At 35.2% G+C, this 21,789-nt stretch overlaps 2 protein-coding genes across 2 annotated transcripts; both read right to left on the bottom strand.

Moving 5' to 3' along the window:
- Positions 1-3,171: 3,171 nt before the first annotated feature.
- Positions 3,172-4,050, bottom strand: LOC121760719 (extensin-1-like). Its single transcript, XM_042156348.1, has one exon. It carries the CDS (start codon positions 4,048-4,050, stop codon positions 3,172-3,174), a length of 879 nt encoding a protein of 292 aa, XP_042012282.1.
- A 12,124-nt stretch (positions 4,051-16,174) lies between these two features.
- On the bottom strand, positions 16,175-17,540 carry LOC121760718 (protein ANTAGONIST OF LIKE HETEROCHROMATIN PROTEIN 1-like). Its single transcript, XM_042156347.1, has 3 exons — positions 17,007-17,540; positions 16,702-16,927; positions 16,175-16,590 (listed from the first exon to the last, which is right to left on the bottom strand). The coding sequence occupies exons 1-3, from the start codon at positions 17,538-17,540 to the stop codon at positions 16,175-16,177; spliced, it is 1,176 nt and encodes a 391-aa protein (XP_042012281.1).
- Positions 17,541-21,789: the final 4,249 nt, after the last annotated feature.

Genomic DNA, 21,789 nt, shown 5'->3' with positions numbered 1-21,789 from the left:
TTTCACATTATTTTTCCTTAAATCATAAAATTTACAAAAATTGGATATTCCACAAATTATAGTTGTTCGTCAAAATTATGAACTTTTTTCTCACAAAATTAATTTTATTATTTATCAAAAATTCACCACAAGTATTAAGTTCATAATTTTTCGGACCAAAATTTAACTTTATTAGATTTACTTACTAAATTAGGCTCAAGTCTGTTATTTTAGGGATCACTAGTCTTATTTAGAATTACTCTTTTTATCAACTAATTTTTTATTTTAAATGATTATTCATTTTATATTTAAATTTTTTATTATAATAAATGTGTGTAATCAAATTATTTATGCGGTCATGTTCATTCATCTAATTAATACTAGCAAAAAATATTTATCGTGCATAGTAAATATTTTAAATAGAAGATTTAGTAAAATTAATTGGTAAATAAAATCACAACCTTTGGTATAATTTATTATTTTCCATGACTTTATAATTTGGTTGGAAAAGTTATAAAATCTCTTGCATTGAATCTTTCATGAGTGGAGAAAAATAACTGATTTTGAAGAAAACTTCTATGTTTATGATTTATAACCAACTTCAAATTCGTGAGAAAAAATACCAAATTTCAGCCAAGTTCTGTGATTTTAAATTCAATACTTGCGTAATCCAGAGTATAAAAAATCTAAAAATATCTAAAATTGGCGGAATTGGGTGATACTGATTTTTGGAATTATGTGAGCCTTATGTCGATTTTTGTCGTATGTGATACATATTTCTAACTTTCTATTTTAATTGGATTTGATTCCCTACAATCTTGGACTCTTGGTTATCTTATGTCAGATGTCTTCAAATTTATAATTTCAAATTCATATTCGAAATGAAATACTACCATTAACAAAATTACAATTACGCTATCTATCAAATTCATAATGATTTGAAATATTTGCATCCTAATCCCACTTAAATATGGAGTATTAAACTAATGAACTATATGAAATAAATTTAGTAAATGTTCTCTGAAACTTGTAAAAATTTAACACTCTATATATGACTATTTCTTTTTCTTATATCATGACACACAAAGGTTAACAAAATTTAATAAATTAATCAGTGATATTCTAGCATATTTTGCCAAATTTCTGATTCTATATTTAATTTGCATTGTATTCAATAAATTATAGTACTCCACAAATATCAACAAGGTGTGTAAATATAAGCAGTCTGAAAGTCTGGACCCCGTTTATTAAAACGGCCAATGAAAACAAATGGAGGATATTTGCATCTAATATCATGAAACTTTTTAAAAGTTTGGTTTTTTCCACGAACTTTAAAATTGGCAAATAATATCACGAACTTTATCCCGGGTTTATTTTTTCCCACGAATGAAAAAATTCATGTTATTTTAATAGATTAAAGAATAATTTTGGAGAGTGTGCTTCAAGAAAAACTATCTTCAAATATTGAAAAACTTGAAGCTCTCAAAATTATTGTCGAGAAATTATGAAAATAAATCTGTATCATAATATTATTTGTAGGAATTTTTTCATTCGTGGGAAAAAAAACTAACTGAGGGTAAAGTTCGTGATATTATTTGTCAATTTTAAAGTTCGTGGAAAAAACCCAACGTTTTGAAAGTTTCATGATATTAGATGTTAATATCCCAACAAATAAAGAAAATAGTTCAATAATTTTTAGTGTTTCTCGTTTAGACGATTTGTCAAGTGCATGTAGTCCATTTTATAATTGTGGCTATTAAATTTCCGTGGCATCAATTATTAAATAGGACTAGAATTCTAATCACACTTATATGCATTTTTGGGATTTATTATTTTTAGTCAGGGTGTACTATCATTACCTATTAATAATAATGAAGATTCCTATCGACTAATTAACATCTAATAGGGCGGTGATTAATTGAGATTTTTTAGCTTAATTGAGAATTAAGATGCATTATCAGTCACTCATTTTTTTTAAATGAGTGGTCCAGAATTTAACACATAGAAAATATTTTTAGATTAATTAATTATGAAATGGCGGAATGGTAATTTTAACAAAAACTACAAAAAATCGAAGAAGAAGCAGCTCGTCGAGTTCCTCTCCGCCAACGAGGAGGAAGAGGGGAAACCAATCGCAAAATCGTTATGGCAATTCTGGCGCAGCAGCAGCGTCAACTGCGATCGCAGAAGGCCGCAATTCTGGCGCAGCAGCAGCGTCAACTGCGATCGCAGCGGCGGCGGCCTTCTGCGATCCCTGCAGTTTCAGATGCGGAGCAACTCCACTGGATTCGTTCCCAATCTGAAGCCCTCGATTAATCGGCGAAGCTCTCCGGCGCCGGGGCTTAATAATCAATTCTACCATTACAATAAGCCGTCGCTGGGGAAGAGCAGCAGCAGATCGTACAACAATGGAGTTCGGATTACTCCAGTTTTGAACATTTCCCCAAATTCAACAATGGAATCGACTCTCTTTTTCCAATAAAAAATCAAAGAAGAAGAGAAAATGATACTAACTGATACGAGGGTACTCGTATCGGTTCCGACAGCGCGAAGTCGCCGGAGAAGGGTTAGGTTCGTTCGCGGGATCCTCCCGTCGAGCAGCCTAGGGTTCTTGGTCAATTAGGGTTTGACGAGATGAACTTGCAGAAAATAAAGTACAATAAAAGATAAAGTAACGATAAAGGATAAACTGGATTGATATTTCTTGAATGATTGAACTAAAGAACAATGTCCACTATTTATAATAGTGGATACTAACTTAATGAGCAAGACAAAAGATATGAAAAAGATATGCAAATCTATAATTAACTAGCTAAATAATAATAATAATAATAATAATAATAATAATAATAATAATAATAATAATAATCGTATCAACTCCTCCACGGTTGAAATCTACCTTGTCCTCAAGGTGGGCACCATGAAGCAACGATGAGTGTCGAGGAATCCTCCTGGGTCAAACATACACCGAATAGTTGAGCGTCTCCCTGTATCAATGCGTCCATGAATGCTCAAGCATAGAGTGTCATTTTGCGGATGAATCAACTTCTTCATATCCTCAATGGAACCATCTTCGTCCTCTTTCAACAAAAAAAGAATCAATCTTGTTGCTCTACATTGTAAAATCCAACCTGTTATGCTCCACCACATGTAGAGGTTCTCGGCAAGTAAAAACAACATTACATGGATCATCTATGCCATCTTTACTACCATAAATTGGTCCACTAACATCAACACTAGAATGAATAACATTTTTTCCTCTTTATCATTGTCAACGACAATTAATTCCATCGAGTCATACCCGAAATTGGTGTCGCACGACAGAGATATTGTGGCTGGTGGAGGCGGGATAGCAATGACAAAAGGCAGCAAGCTTCTAGATGGATCGTGATGAAGATCAGCTGGGGCGGCGGCGGTCATCTGTGGTAGGGGACACGATACCGGCTCCGTGTACATGACACTGGCTGTAGGGTCTGGTGGAGGTTGTGTCGCGGCATGTGGATCGCTCAGGCAGCGTTTGTTTGCATCCATTAAAGACGTCAGTTGCTTGACAGTAGCAGTCAAACGCTCGAGCTGTGAAGCCAAGGCAGCCACCGTTAGGTTCGATTCAGACTCTGGCGTCACTGTATCACGTGGCATGTTGAGAGGCTCCATATGGCCGACATCATTGGTCGTTGGGAGACATTGCCAATCCGGTTGATCGGGAGGTTGCGGATATAACAACGGCGGTTGGCAGTAGTGGATTTGTTGTGGGTAGGTCTGGCTTGGCGGCGGCCACTGTACATGGTCGGGCGTCTGCCACTGTACAAGGCGGTACAGATCCTGACCAGCGAACGTGGATCGCGGCGGTGCGGTGGTCTTCGCTGTGTATGGTGGCTGCTCGTCTCGAGAGCCAAACCATGGCAGCCCGTAGGATGGGTCTGGTCTGTCGGAGAAGTGTGGTGGTTCTGGCTGTCCATATTCAGTAGTTGGGGCGGCGTACAGCGATGGCCACTGATATGGGTGTGTTTCGGGCAGGGGATGAGGTTGACCGAATTGGTGATGGTGGTAGGTGGTGTAGGTGTATGACATGATGGCGGAAATACGGAGGATGAGATCACAATGAAAGCACCAGATGATACGAGGGTACTCGTATCGGTTCCGGCAGCGCGAAGTCGCCGGAGAAGGGTTAGGTTCGTTCGCGGGATCCTCCCGTCGAGCAGCCTAGGGTTCTCGGTCAATTAGGGTTTGACGAGATGAACTTGCGGAAAATAAATTACAATAAAAGATAAAGTAACGATAAAGGATAAACTGGATTGATATTTCTTGAATGATTGAACTAAAGAACAATGTCCACTATTTATAATAGTGGATACTAACTTAATGAGCAAGACAAAAGATATGAAAAAGATATGCAAATCTATAATTAACTAGCTAAATAATAATAATAATAATAATCGTATCACTAACACTTTTATTCGCATTTCGCTGTGGGGGAGAAGATCATAGTGCTGGATAAATACAATCATGGATTCCACCTCAATTGCATTCAGAAATGGCTTATTTCACACTCATCACTGATTTGAGAGATTGATTTTCTAAATTTGCTTTCGTAATAGGTTTTGAACTTTTTGCAAGCTTAATTATTGATTCGTTTAAGGAATTGAAAGCTTTAGGGTTTGGATTATCAACTGTGTTGGATGTGAGCTGGATTGGAGAATCAAGCTTAATCATAATGCACTCTAGGTGTTTGGTGATATTTCCCAGTTGGGAATTAGTTACTAAGAGTTAGATTCAAGATTTAGCTACCTCCCTTTTTTAATATCAACTACGCACGTATAATATTAATTACATATATAATTTGTGTTAACTACATAGAAAATTCATGTCAATTGCTCATATATAATGTCAACTACACACATATAATGTCAACTACATATACAATTCATGTCAACTATACACATATAATGTCAACTATGTGTACAATCCATGTCAACTATGTATACAATCCATGTCAACTACATATATTATATGTAAAATGTTGTTGTTGACATAAATATTATATGTCGTTGACATGAAAATATTTGTTGTTGACATTAATTATTTGTAAAATGTTGTTGTTGACATAATAGTTGACATAAATAACGTTTGTTGTTGACATCATAGTTGACATAATGTCTATGTAGTTGACATCGTGCGAAAATGACAATTATGCCTCGTAGTTGACATAATGTCTTTGTGGTTGACATCGCGCGAAAATTGTGAATAAGTGACTGAAAATACATCTTAGTTCTCAATTAGCTCCAAAAATCTCAACCTAACGTGACCCTATATATATATGTAATGAATAAATGTTTGATCAAAAGGCTAAATGAAACACACTTATAATTAAAATGTCAAAATATCACCCGGTCCGTCGAAATAATTTACCTAATGGTGTCACAAATTATTAGTGTTCATCGTTTTTCTGAATGGTACAGCCTTAATTATGGATATAATTTCTCAACTCTGATGACCTTTTATTATATTCGGAGATATGATATGCAAACGAGAAAATTTATTAGTATATAAAATTAATAACAGTTTATTTCATCGGGTCAAATGGCGGCAATCTCCATCACATGAAATTTCATTTAGTTGAGAAATTCAGTGAAATCTCACAATTTGTACTTGGAATATTCATGTCATTAGTTTTATGATATCTATTTCTCGGTTTTTGTCATTTTAATTCTTAAATATTTTAAAAGAGCGTGTGTCTCCCTAAGGTCTATTTAGCTTGCTATATCCTTTTTTTCACAAAAAATTGTACACGCAACACACTACTCGTTAAGTGTGAACAAGAAAAACCCATATCTCAAAATCATATTCGATATAAATATTTAAAGCTTGATAAATATTTTCAAATTATACATGGATAATTAGAAGGTTAATTAATCAAGAACTCTTGATTTAATATGAATAATTTGGTTATTAGCTCGCAATTCTGTCACTCCTTCGACTTAATTACAAATTTGCCATGTTTTAATCAAGGTTATTATTATTCAATATGGGAATTATTCAACAAATGACACGCCGACGAAGAAACGTTCTAATTTGTATAGTAAAACCATTGTGAGTAAATCATGTGATTTTCTCTCTCTGATTTAATTCGGCACATTAACTTATACTACTAGTAGTATTCAAAAAAGACGTACTATGAAAAACGTTGAACTTTCATGGATTGAGAAATATAGTAAAATTAAGATCCTTTTTTTATTAGCATTACTATTGTTATCTGTCATTTCAACTCGAAGACAATTGGAGCTGGCCAAGTTGGACTCAAGCATATTAATTTTAATATGCTATCATCCATTTCACACTTCTCACCCATTTAATAATGGACAAATTGCCCATTGTTATTTAAGTCAAAAACTTCTTTTGTTTTTTTTTGAACCTGCATAACAAAATTAACAACGCTTATGGTGGAAATTAAAAATTCTATTTATAAATAAAATTACACTAGTATGTGTCGTGCTAATTGTAGTTCTAATTAGATAGTACTATTAATTTAACTTCATAAATAATGCTATTATAAATGTGACTTTCATTTATACTGGCTAACATTGAGAGATTTTATCCCTAGACGGGTTCATCATCGATCCAAATTGATATGGGTAAAGACTCTGATATATTTGACAAAAAAAATAGGCTATAGTCTACCAAGTAATTATGGGTTTAATATGTTGAATGATCAAGAAAAGGGTAGTACTGAACAAATTACAAATTAATAATTCATCAACTTGCATTAGTTTTATATATATAATCCAACCTGATTTATCACTAAATAGAGTATTAAGGATTCAGACAATCAGACACATGATTTTCGTCATGGAGATCGTCACACATTATTTCACTTCCGTTGCTTATAGTCGTATGAATCTATCTAATACTAGTATAATCAAATTAATTCAATGTGCGTTAAAAGCTCAATTAATTTAAACAAATTAATGTGCTCGATAAACCATCAGTAAGTACTATTACTACAACTTTGCGCTTCCTACTTAGGGCCCGTTCAGTGCGGTAGATGTGGGTTCTCAAGATATGGGTATGGATTAGAATTGAGATGGTTGGGCCCACTTGCAGCCACTAAATGACACACCCCTCCCACCGTTCAATGTTTTAGAAATGGGTGTGCATTAATTTAGAGTAATATGATGAAAGACAGAAATGCCCCTCAAACCATTTTTTTGCTGGGTTCGCGGCGTGAAGAAAAGAGGGCGGCAATTTGGATGGTTTTAATTTTTTTGGAGCCTACATAAACTGAAGCAGGAGTCTTCCATTTCGTCCACACTCACAGCACCCAATCTAAGGTTCAATCGACATGCAGGTATGCAATTTACGCGTCTCCGCACTATCAATTTGTGCATTTTCAGATCATTTGGCATTGTTTCGTTCAAGTGAATGTCTGTCGTTGAGACTGGAATAATATCAGTTGTAGCTAATTCAAGGGACTAGACCCATCTAATTTGTTGTTTATGATGTAATGTATATGATGTGTTTGATGTAATGCATTTATTCTGTTTACCTAATTTGAGTTTGTTATGTGCGAAATGCAAGGTGTGGCCGAAGCTTTAGTCCCCTTTTTTGCTTAGATAACCCAGGACTCAATTCTCCATATATTGTTCGGTTGTAGGGTGGGATATCTGAGTCGAATCGTCCTTCTAATATGCAGCTAGGGCAACTGCAAGCGAAGGTATTTGTTATTCCTCCACTGTGGTGTTGAGTTATGAATGGTCGTACATTAAAAATTTATGGTTTGATAGTTTTTGATTCATTCAGGTGTAGGACAGACACCTCATCGGAAGTTCCGCAAGGGTGAGCGCACTCGGAGAATGTGGGTTGCAAGAGAGGAAGAGATTTTGGCAACAACATTGCTGGGTTTGGTTGCTGATGGATGGAAATCCGATAACGGATTTCGATCAGGGTATCTAACCAAAATCGAGGTCAGCCTTCGTGCCGAGTTCCCCAACACTGACTTGAAGGGAACCCCTCATATAACATCTAAGATTTCGGCATGGAAAAAAAGCTATGGAATCCTAAGAGCGATCCTAAGGCGCACTGGAATTGGGTTCAATGCAGATGGTGATTATAAGATTCATTGCACCGACGAACAGTGGGAGCAGATCGTTGCGGTAAATATCTGGATATTACTCTTGTCGTCTTCATTGGGTTAAAATTGATTTATTTAGTTATTAATCATTCTATACAAGTTTTGCCTAATCCTTGTAGGCTGACACAGACGCAAAATTTATGCGAACCAAGTCTTGGCCCTATTGGGAGACATGGAAGTGTATCTTCGGCAAGGATAGAGCATCAGGGCTGGGAGCTGAAACACTTGATAAGGCAGCCAAGCGTGTGCGCGCCCAAATGGCCGGTGGGAGCCAGGTGTACGATAACGACTACCACCCCTCACTTGATGATATAGAGTTTGACACATCTCCACCGCTTGAGCAGACACCCGATGTTAATGACACCGCTTCTAGGCAAAGTGATAAGGAGATGTCCTCTGTCAAAACCACTAGCGTGAAGCGCAAACGAGATATGGGCGATGCCCCTTTGATGGAGTACCTCGGCCACCTACATGCGGAAACTAATGCAAGATTGGAGATGATTTCGAAAAGGATCGGTTATGAGTTTGACTGCATGAAAGCAAGAGAGGACGTGTTTGACAAATTGTGCACTGTCGAAGGTCTCAACCTGGCTCAGAGGTACGTGCTTTGAAACATCTTAGGAGACAAGCCACAACGTCTTGAGGTGTTCAACGGTATGCCCCAGTCGGCGCGACTTGGGTATCTGCTCATGCTGATCGAGGAGAATTAGTCTCCCATTTCCCTCCTACTCCTACAATGGATGTTACTTATGGTAATTAGATTATCTAAATAGGTTTGTAGGGTGCAATGAATTATAAACATTTCCATATGTGGATGCTAAAGTACTTCATTAGATTTGTTGCACCAATTAGACGAAATGGGCTGCATATAAATAGCCTCTCTGTTTTGTACTTAGTTCCATTGGTTGCATGTCCATGGTATTGTGATCTTTTTGTTGATGAGAATGTCGTGTGTACTATTAATATGAAGCATTTTAAGTATAGCTTATATGTCTTTTCATATAGTTCAATATGTAGGACTAGTTGTTGTTGATGTAGTTCAAAATGATTAACAAAGTGGCTTCATCAGCCACAATTCATGATGATTAGTTGAGTTCATATGGCAGTAATTTACATCAATCTCAAATGTGCTTTCAAAGTTTTGTACAACACCTTTGAGAAATAAGTTTGGCATACTTCCATAGCTATTGCCATTAGGTCACACACCTACAATCTTAACTAGCTGAAGGAAGCAACACTCAAAAACAACAATTACTTGAGTCAACAACATGGAACTTCAAAATATGACCCTAACTTACTATGGATATCAGTATTGCTGGAATTGCATGTCCTTCAACACACTACAGCGTCTTCAAATGCGATTCTGGGGCCACCAACCAATAGGGGAGTTGGAGGCGCAAGAACTAGTATGCGGGGACTTGGTTGACGGACCAACGTCGGGATCCCCAAACGTGGTCGGTTTGGGGATAGCTTGACTCATTCAACACGAGTCGGCAACTGGCCTGCATTCACAAGATCAATGAAGTATGCCGCAGAATCCGTTGAAGACTCCATATTGGTAGGCATCTCCTCTTCATCGAAGAGTTTGCGCTTCACATTTGGCCTTCGGAACACGGCTGGAGAGTTCACCTCTTCGTCGTTGGCATCCATATCAATGGCCAAAGTGTCATCAGAGATGATTTTGATGGTGTTATCTGATATTTCAATGACCTCCACTTCCCCCTCCACCTTGATGTCGTCCATCCCAAATAAACACGCAAGCGAGGGGTAGATAGGTTCATCGTGGTAGTAGTATGCTCCAGGGAACTTGTTTTTCTGTTATATGGGAGCACAAAATTTATCAGCTGGATTAAACATAACCATAGGTACCGAGACCTGTCATTGCATTGCAAGTTTCATTGTAAAAAATCATACCTTTATCATCATATGCCATAAATCATCCGAAGCACGGACGTACTTGTTCTCCTGGTCCCAGTGCGCACCTTTCTCGTTTACAATAGCCTTGAAGGTCTTTACCGGGTGTGTAGGAGGTCCACACGCTGATGAAGTTCAGACTCAGAGAAGAACACACCCTCAGACTGCTTGATTTGTCGTTGGACTGTGAGTACAAACCAACTTGGGAAGTGTTTGAGAGTCCACTGTGTTTCTGACTTGAGCTTGACGAGGCAGTTCACCAGCGTGGTGTCGCATTCGGCTGACCACTTTCCCTTGTACAAAAACGCAGCTGGCCCCCGGTAAGTTTAGATCCATCTCGGAGTAGTTGAGTGAGGATTTTTGCTTAGGTGATTATTGTACACAATGGAGCTGGTATTATAGAGTGGTGTGAGGTTTGTGAATAAATATTGCGAAAGCTTTCTACTTACCCCGCTTAGCTTTTCCAACTGGACATTAATGTGATTACAAGACCTCCACAACCAAACTCTGCATTTGTTGTCACACCAAGTCAAATTTTTGTAATGATTCACACAGTGCAGCCTGCAGAGTAAATAACTCTCACCATACCACTACTAGCCTAGTCCACCATAAATAAGCATTTTTTGTAAAAAAAACTAAATAAAACATTTCAAACTCAAAGAGTCAAAATAAAACATTCTCGGACAAAAAAGTATCATTTTATTAAACAAAAATGTCATTTTATACACCAAAAATACCTATCATTCTATCGGCTGAAAGTATCATTCTACCCGGCAAAACTATCATCCTATCGGCTGAAAGTATCATTCTATCGGGCAAAACTATCATTTTATCATTTTTATGTCATTTTGTCACGTTAAAGTATCATTTTATCAGCTTATATGCAATTTCTCCAGGTAAACTATCATTTTTATAAGCTTAATGTCATTTTATCTGCTTAGATTATCATTTTATCAGGTAAAAGTATCATTTTATTAAAAAAAATGTCATTTTATACACCAAAAATACTTATCATTCTATCGGCTGAAACTATCATTCTACCCGTCAAAACTATCATTCTATCGGCTGAAAGTATCATTCTATCGGGCAAAACTATCATTTTATCAGTTTTATGTTATTTTGTCACGTTAAAGTATCATTTTATCAGTTTTATGTTATTTTGTCACGTTAAAGTATCATTTTATCAGATTATATGCAATTTCTTCAGCTAAAATATCATTTTTATAAGGTTACTGTCATTTTATCCGCTTAGATTATCATTTTATACGGTAAAAGTATCATTTTATTAGATAAAAATGTCATTTTATACACGAAAAATACCTATCATTCTATCGGCTAAAAGTATCATTCTAACCGGCAAAACTATCATTCTATCGGCTAAAAGTATCATTCTATCCGGCAAAACTATCATTTTATCATTTTTATGTCATTTTGTCACGTTAAAGTATCACTTTATTAGCTTATATGCAATTTCTCCAGCTAAACTATCATTTTTATAAGGTTACTGTCATTTTATCCGCTTAGATTATCATTTTATAAGGTAAAAGTATCATTTTATTAAACAAAAATGTCATTTTATACCCCAAAAATACCTATCATTCTATCGGCTGAAAGTATCATTCTACCCGGCAAAACTATCATTTTAACAGTTTTATGTCATTTTGTCACGTTAAAGTATCATTTTATCAGCTTATATGCAATTTCTTCAGCTAAACTATCATTTTTATAAGCTAACTGTCATTTTATCCGCTTAGATTATCATTTTACCTGATAAAATTGCATATAAAACTGCATATAAGCTGATAAAATGATACTTTAACGTGACAAAATGACATAAAACTGATAAAATGATAGTTTTGCCGGGTAGAATGATACTTTCAGCCGATAGAATGATACTTTCAGCCGATAGAATGATAGGTATTTTTGGTTTATAAAATGACATTTTTGTTTAATAAAATGATACTTTTACCTGATAAAATGATAATCTAAGCGGATAAAATGACAGTTAGCTTATAAAAATGATAGTTTAGCTGAAGAAATTGCATATAAGCTGATAAAATGATACTTTAACGTGACAAAATGACATAAAACTGTTAAAATGATAGTTTTGCCGGATAGAAAGATACTTTCAGCCGATAGAATGATAGTTTTGCCGGATAGAATGATACTTTCAGCCGATAGAATGATAGTTTTGCCGGGTAGAATGATACTTTCAGCCGATAGAATGATAGGTATTTTTGGTGTATACAATGACATTTTTGTTTAATAAAATGATACTTTTACCTAATAAAATGATAATCTAAGCGGATAAAATGACAGTTAGCTTATAAAAATGATAGTTTAGCTGAAGAAATTGCATATAAGCTGATAAAATGATACTTTAACGTGACAAAATGACATAAAACTAATAAAATGATAGTTTTTCCGGATAGAATGATACTTTCAGCCGATAGAATGATAGTTTTGCGGGGTAGAATGATACTTTCAGCCGATAGAATGATAGGTATTTTTGGTGTATAAAATGACATTTTTGTTTAATAAAATGATACTTTTACCTGATAAAATGATAATCTAAGCGGATAAAATGACAGTTAGCTTATAAAAATGATAGTTTAGCTGAAGAAATTGCATATAAGCTGATAAAATGATACTTTAACGTGACAAAATGACATAAAACTGTTAAAATGATAGTTTTGCCGGATAGAATGATACTTTCAGATCGAATGATAGGTATTTTTGGTGTATACAATGACATTTTTGTTTAATAAAATGATACTTTCACCTGATAAAATGATAATCTAAGCTGATAAAATGACAGTTAGCTTATAAAAATGATAGTTTAGCTGAAGAAATTGTATATAAGCTGATAAAATGATACTTTAACGTGACAAAATGACATAAAACTGATAAAATGATAGTTTTGCCGTATAGAATGATACTTTCAGCCGATAGAATGATAGTTTTGCCGGGTAGAATGATACTTTCAGCCGATAGAATGATAGGTATTTTTGGTGTATAAAATGACATTTTTGTCTAATAAAATGATACTTTTACCTGATAAAATAATAATCTAAGCGGATAAAATGACAGTTTACTTATAAAAATGATAGTTTAGCTGAAGAAATTGCATATAAGCTGATAAAATGATACTTTAACGTGACAAAATGACATAAAACTGTTAAAATGATAGTTTTGCCGGATAGAATGATACTTTCAGCCGATAGAATGATAGTTTTGCCGGGTAGAATGATACTTTCAGCCGATAAAATGATAGGTATTTTTGGTGTATCAAATGAAATTTTTGTTTAATAAAAGTATCATTTTAGAACAAAAGTATCATTTTATCATCCAAAAACTATCATTTTATGTATTAAAACAAAAGTATCATTTTATCATCCAAAAACTATCATTTTATCCCCTCAAACTATCATTTTATGATGCAAAAGTATCATTTTATCATCCAAAAAATCTAAAACTATCATTTTAAAACAAAAGTATCATTTTATCATCCAAAAACTATCATTTTATCCCCTCAAACTATCATTTTATGATGCAAAAGTATAATTTTATCATCCAAAAAATCTAAAACTATCATTTTAAAACAAAAGTATCATTTTATCATTTGAAACTTTCATTTTATCCCCTCAAACTATCATTGTATGATGCAAAAGTATAATTTTATCATCCAAAAACTATCATTTTATCCTCTCAAACTATCATTTTATGATGCAAAAGTATCATTGTATCATCCAAAAAATCTAAAACTATCATTATTAAACAAAAGTATCATTTTATCATCCAAAAACTATCATTTTATCCCCTCAAACTATCATTTTATGATGCAAAAGTATCATTTTATCATCCAAAAACCATCATTTTATCCCCTCAAACTATCATTTTATGATATACAAAAGTAACACACACTGTAATTCATACAGACTCAATTACATAATTGTTCTATGTTCGCAAAAGGGAGTCAATAATTCAGCCACAACAAACAGTTGAATATCATATTACAACAACTTCCCGATCAAGATACACGAGGCGACCAACATCAGTCCTAGCAGACCTAGCAACAAATTAATCTTCATTTCGGTGGTTGAGTTTGATGCACAACAATACGCACATGTCCCATTCGAGTTGGAGTGGTCCCTGAATGCAGCCGGACGAATATCTCGGCCTTCATTTCTTGTTTCCTGGCTGTTATGCCACACATTTTCAGAGAGGTATTCATCATACCACTTTAAAGACATCGGATGCTTCCCATTGGCGGGGCATTTTAAGTACCACCTCCCAGCATGTATTGTTATGGTTAGTATACTGAAAAGCATGTTTCGAGCGAGAGTTCGCACGAATAGAACGTTGCATGTATACGTAAAAACTCTACAATCCACTTTTGACCTGATTCAGTATTATTCGAGCATTTCGCACGAATAGAATCAGTATATTATTACATTGTGTTTGCTTGTGCGTTTATGAGATGTTTTATAAACATTTAAATGCATAAGAAGTAAACAAAGCCTAAGTCTTTTGCTTAGTAGACTGGTTGTGGGCGTCATCCACTTTAAGGTAACTACAGTCGGTTCTATGCAATGCTTTGCAAAAGAAAAAGAAGAATTTCACAACCTAGATAGGCTTTGGCTACCTATCGTGAAAGGTTGCAATGTCAGTCCGATTATTTCTAAGCCTTATTGAAATAAGATGACGTTGGTTTGGTATAGCACTGAATGGATCTAACAACAAGACGAGTCTTTATGCTATCTACTGAAAGACGAGGTCTTGATAATTAATTTCTTAATCTACATACGTTAGCATTGAGCATACGACATTGAGTATCTACTACTTTGACTTACCAAAGGTGCGGGTTTTTCGTCACCCAACGATCCAGGTATATTGGGTAGTGGTGATCATTATCTAGTGGTGCTAGGATTGCTATTATGTTGAATCGTGCACGAGGAGAGTCTCGTTTGATAATGTCCTCAAGAGGAGCTTGAACAAGGTTTTATTATTCGGAAACTGGCCAGTTGGAGTTTTATTACTCTATGAATAATAAATAAGTGTTTCTTGCTAAGTCTACTCTTGGAGTTAATAAGATGTTAATTAATTAAGTCCATAGCAGACTTTAATTAATTAATGGACATTTATATCTTAAGCGCGGGAAATAAATAATAAATAAAATGGAAACCCGGATTACTTATAATTTCGGATTTGGATGGGGAGTTCAATATTACGTCTATAGTGGCTGCTCGTAATATTCCAATATAAGCTTGTATTAAATTGTGGGTTCAATTTAATTAGTAAAAGGCTAATTGGGGGAGCCCATATCCAAAACCTTCCATAGATCCCTGACTGGGCCCAATATGTAACTATTATAAATAGGAGAATAAAGGAGATAGAAAATACAATTTTTTTATGAAAATTTTCGCCCACTCTAATTATTAAGAGGGGGACGATTTTTTTCATTCAATTTCTCCTCCGTGAGATCTTCAGCTCCTCCTCCGTGAGAAAGTTCTGTCTTCTTTATTCGAGTCCTAGTGTTTCGATAAGATCAGCCCACACTGATTTCGGAATACAGTTCGGGACACCAGTCAGAAGATCCGTGGTCTAGTAATGAAGATCATCGTGGAGAAGGCGCAAGCAATCGACGATTCTTTGGAGAATCAACGAGGTAAATTGGCTAACTCCGTAGTATGCATGTTTTAGGATTTATTTGTTCTAAAGCATATTTGTAATTCAAGTTATGAGCATGATACATGTGATAATTACGCGAATAGATTTTGTCTAAATAATATGCTAAATAGATCCGTATTATGTGATCCGTTAGAACGCACGCTTCCGCTACCAACCCCTTCATGTATTGCGTTCTTCCCCGCTTTCAGTAGCTCCATCTTACCCTCCCCGCAGCAGCATTCAGGGGTTTCACCGGCATGACACATGATGCTGCAAGATGGGTTGACTAATAAGTAATAATAATGCATAAACAAACACAGAGTAGTGTCACGAGTTCAATCACTATACATATCAGAAAATACAGAGTCAGTCAGAATTTCAAATTCGGTACGTTTAACATAGTGGATCACAAACATGCAGAATACATTAAAAAACAAACAACACTCTCTATCGGTTATTCCACATATTCATTGCTATGGCATCCTACATCTGAGTCCATTCAGGCGATGGCTCAACATAGTCAATATATTCCCGTGCAACATGTTCTTCTTCAGTGGTTGGCGCCGTGGGATGACCGTCTAGTTCGACCTCAATTGGGTCAGTTCTCATTTCCCCACGAATGAAGTTGTGCAGCAAAAAGCATGCCATTATCAGCCGAATTTGAGTGCGAATCGGGTAGTATGATGCACTTCGAAGAATACCCCACCGCATTTTCAAGACAGCAAAAGCACGCTCAATTATGTTACGAGCCTTAGTGTGTCGCATGTTAAATAATTCCTTGGGGTTTTGAGGAGTATCTGTGCCCGGTCCCCATTCCTTGAGATGATACCGGACACCCCTATACGGCGTCAGAAAACCATTGCTATTAGCATACCCATTATCACACAAGTAATAACAACCTGCCAACATCCAAACCAACAATGTTTGTTAAATACCTCCTAAAAATAATAAACGTGAGTGTAGAGCAAATGTTTGTGGAGAATGGCTCAATAAAAGAATATAATCATGACCTTGAGGGACTTTGAAGCCTTTCTCTGCTGAAACAGCGTCTTTGAGAACACGTGAGTCGCCTGCTGAACCTTCCCATCCCGGTAACAAATACACGAATTGCATTTGGCGGTCACAAACAGCTAGGGTATTTGTAGCAATATGCCCTTTTCGCGTCCGATATCTTGGTTTGTCCTCATTACTGACCAACACATCGATATGTATCCCGTCCAATGCACCAAGGCAACCCTGAGAAACAAGTAGTTGATTAAAACAAAGACTTAGATTTCAAAATAGAGAAGATTAATACACTAATAATTTCCATTACCTCGAACCACCTCCATCTGTTATCTGTGCAGTCGGCTGTTACTGGTGTGGGTTTCTTTAGCAGCTCATCATGTAAGCTCAAAATGGCACAAAGTACCTTTTGCATGTAATATGACACAGTTGCACCTGATCGCCTAAACCTGAATTTGACTACCCGATTTTTGTTGTGGTGTGCCAGAACCCCGAGGAATATTGCTACTTGTTCCTCAACGGGTAGGGAATTCCCAGTTATCAGCCCACCCCTTTGTGACAGAATTTGACAAAGTCTACCGAAGGTATTCACGTCCATACGAAGATTAGCAATACAATCTACATTCGAAAGTTTAACTAGACGATCTAGGTGTTTCAACTGATCTGGAATTTTTTTTAGCAAACTGAAACGTCTGGCGTGGTCTAAAATTCTCCTTTTGGTCGATCCGCTGCGCGCGGTCATATACCTATGTATAAGTAGAGTGGTCTCTGCTCGGTAAATGACCATAATGTCTTCCATCATCATCATCAAGAATGCATACTTAGCAGCACTGGACGTCGGCATTGTTTGTAATTATATCTATATACGATCGATTAAATTACAACCCTGTATAGGAAAACAAATCCCAAGCCTCCAGTTGTGCTAAATGATACCCAATAAATACAATAATTCATATGTTATCTAGAAGCCAGTGAGGCACAATAGTACATTGCTCTATCCCAATCGTGGTGGGTAAAACAAACAAATTAAATACGGGAAAACTTCATAACACATACTAGCCATGTATATTCATAAAACTCAGATTTGCAGATTTGACCAAAACATATATCAATTGAGGTCGTCAATTACATAATTTACCTGATTAATTTCAAACTTATCGGCCTCCCTTTTGCACCAAACCCTGCAGACGTGAAGATCGGCCTCCCTTTCCGCAATTGGGTCTTCCCTGCAAAAACGAACCGAGATCGTGGATCTCAGAACCCATTTTTTACCCAACACCTTATGTACACCATTACCTTGGAGGGAGCAAATTATTACCGTTTATTAAACGTTGAAGGAGGTGGTGAAGCGGTTCTCTGCGGTAAATTGTGTTGAAGTAGATGGCCTTGTGCTTCCGGTGCAAGAGGAGGAAGCTGTGAAAATTGAAGAGACCACCCAAGAGAGAGAAGGGGGAAAATGAAGAGAGAGAAGGAGGGAAATGAAAATGTGAGGGGCAAATAAGAAAAAGTGCTCTCATTTCTGGGTGGGATGTATCAATTCTTGTCTCACTCGACAGAATTGATTTCTCTAAAACACTGCAAGAATAGTGCGGGCCTTCCATTTCGGATCGGGCTGTCCGTATATATTACTTAAACACTGAACTGCCATATTTGTATGGAAAATAGCCCATTTCTCACTATATCTGAAACACTGAACAGGCCCTTAATCTACAAAACGTAATCGATATCATTAAAGACGAAGTAAACCCATAATAAACTATTGAGCAGATCAATTTTTTGTTTGATCACCTTCTTGTGAATGTAATTAGTACCTTAAAAATCGAGGTAGATTCAGTCACTAAAAGAAAAACCATTATATTTGGTAGATTATGTGATAGGGATATAATATCCTATTTTATTCCAGAAGTGAACTGATATTCTCTCCGTATATTTATTTATTTTATTTATGCTTTAGTATTATTTAGTTGTTATGATTTTATTTACTTTCCATAGTGGTTAGGATTTGATTTGCTTTCGATTTGCTTTCCTAGTTTATAGGAGATCTTTTTGTACAACACATATTATAAATATGTGTGGAGTCTTTTATTATTATCAAGGAGAATGAATTAAATTAATATTTATCATTCTCTCCATCGGTTCTCCCTCTTGGAGAAACCGCCAGTTCTGTCAAAGTCACGTTATTTCATTTAATTTCTCCCATAGGAATTAACCTCACGTTAATTCCTATCAAATTGGTACTTTCATTAGGTTCTCATCCTCCTATTGATTTCTACCACCATGTCCATCTTGCTGTCAAACTCTCCTCCAGACTCTCCTCCTAGGTTTTCTGGTGTTAATCCTGTGAGGAGGATTTTGGATATTCAGGAATATTTTGACTATCACTTGTTCTGCTGATTGTCTGTTTTTTGTGAGGTTGTTTTTTGACCATCCAGCATTTGTATGGCTCCACGAGTATCGACGCTCGAATCCTAATTGCTCATGGGAAGAATTTCTGGATGCTGTTTATCATAACTTTGATGAGGATGTCATTTACTTTACCGAGACGAATAAACTCCTCAACAAAATAATAGAGGCAGTTGCATATTTAGTAAAAAAAGAGGCCATGGCTAAAAAGGAGGCCACATCTGATTCTGTCGTCGAGACTGTTGCAGAAAACGACGATGAGTCAATAACAAATGTCAAGTCTGATCCTGTCACCGAAGAGACGGAAAAAGTTGTTGACGAATCGCCTCAAGCGCTGGATGAGGCAATGGATTTGGTGGAAACCAAATTTCCTCCACAATCTCATAGCTCAAAAATCAATGTTGTTATCATTGGTTATGTCTCTGAAGTCGACCAAGAGATTTCATGCCCAAAGATGGTTTCTCCATCATTCTATGGGGTCCCAAGCGAAACAATTTTATTTGGAAAGTTCTAAACAAAGACAATGAGATGGAAGATCATATTTTTTACTTCCACCTTGAGGGCAAGGTGGTTTTCAACGGCGGGAGAGTTGATAGGGATATGATATTCTATTTTATTCCAGAAGGGGGCTGATATTCTCTCTGTATATTTATTTAGTTTATTTATGCTTTAGTATTATTTAGTTGTTATGATTTTATTTACTTTCAATAGTGGTTAGGATTTGATATATTTATTTAGTTTATTTATGCTTTAGAATTATTTAGTTGTTATGATTTTATTTACTTTCAATAGTGGTTAGGATTTTATTTGCTTTTGATTTGCTTTCCTAGTTTATATGAGATCTTTTTGTACAACACATATTATAAATATGTGTGAAGTCTTTTATTATTATCAAGTAGAATGAAGAATTAAATTATTAATCTTGTTGTCTCCTTTGATTTTCCCTCTTGGAGAACCAGTCAATCTACACTATTTTCCTCCCTTTATACTCTCTTTTCATATAATATATTCAATAGGAATTAATCTCATATTAATTCCTATAATTATGGCCACACAGTCTGACAGTCTCGATCACGCTTATATAGTCTTGTATTTAGGTTTTTCAGTTTGGGACACATTAATTTACAATGACACAATTTTAAAATTACCTATCTTTTATCTTCTCTTTAATTTACTCTCACAATCAAAACCTTTGTCTTGATTTAATTAAAATTCTTTAAATTATATACAAAAAAATTATTTTATTACACTACAAATATTTTTTTATTTGTATATTATGAGTAATTTATTTCAGTTTTTACATGACTTGTTGTAATAAATTATCTTTTGTTTATTTGAAAAAAGTTTCAATCATTTTTTCAAACTATGTTAGGGTTGAAATCTTAATTGATTGCAAAATTTAAACAAATCAATAATTTAGTCTGCAAAGTAAGAATTTAGTGAAAGTTTTGTAATTTACAGACAAGGTATATTTATGTAAATAACCAATATTTAATTAATTAATTGATTTCAGCTATGAATTTAATTGTCTTAATAGCATATAGATCTTTATTTCGCCATTGAAACTGGTTGGAAAAAAAGAGTCAATTTCACATGTACAACCCAATTATTAAAACTATTGTTGGGGTTTTGAAAAACTGTCGTAGAAAAACTGTTTAAAAATGTAAGATTTTTTTATGCGATTTAAAAATAGATATTGAGTACCTATAGTGATTAGTCATATTTGGTCCCTAACATCATCAATTTTGGTTAAATTTGTATTTCTTACCAATTTTAAAATTAGTCTAAAATATCATAAACTTTGCATTTTGTTTCTTATTTCTTATAGCAGGTCAATCACCATATCTGAGGAACTTACGTGCATTTTTTATCCTACTTGGCACTACTAAATCAACATAGTTTCTATGTGACTTTTTTTCAGACTTACCATAAACTAAAAAAAATGGCCTAGAATATCATAAACATTTCACGGTTGTCCACGTAGAATAAGTTATTTGTCGAAGATATCTTATTTGGGTTGGATTGGGAAATAACAAACAAAATGCAAAGCTTGTGATATTTTAGATCATTTCAAATTTCGTAGGAAATACGAAAATTTGGTCAAAGTTCATGATTCTAGAGACCAATATCACTAGTGATTAAATCAAAACATCGAATAAAATAATGTGAAGAAAAATAAAAGGCATTCTTCCATTTCGTGTCTTCGGTTTTCTATATTTCTTGTTTGATGTGTTTTATGAACATCATCTGTTGTGTTTTCTAGCATGATAGAGGATCTATTTCCAGTATAGTTTCCAACTTCTCTCCACTCTTTTATCTAGTACTTTTATTTGGGTTATTTGCTTGTAATTACATGAACTTTTAATGTATTCTAGTTTTTCTTTCGAATTTTTTTTTGAATAAAAATACATGAACTTTGGGCTTTTCTAATTTTTCCTCAAAATAAAAAATCAAAAGTAATGTGGGAAATTAGAGTGTATGTGGCAATCAACACCACATCATTAGATAATTAATTTTAAAAAAATAATAATGTAATTCTACATCATCATTTCACGACTGTTATTGCACGTGCTAATCGATCAAGTCGGGGCCACAAGCAAGTACGAGAACCCTTGGAAGAGTAGGAAGTAGAAATGGATTCCCTGAGCAGACAAGAGGCTTCTTGCCGCAGCTGTCAAGAGAAGGAACGT

This window comes from Salvia splendens, chromosome 13, assembly GCF_004379255.2.
Source record: "Salvia splendens isolate huo1 chromosome 13, SspV2, whole genome shotgun sequence".
Lineage (NCBI taxonomy): Eukaryota > Viridiplantae > Streptophyta > Magnoliopsida > Lamiales > Lamiaceae > Salvia > Salvia splendens.
This window is presented reverse-complemented; position numbering and strand designations above follow the sequence as displayed.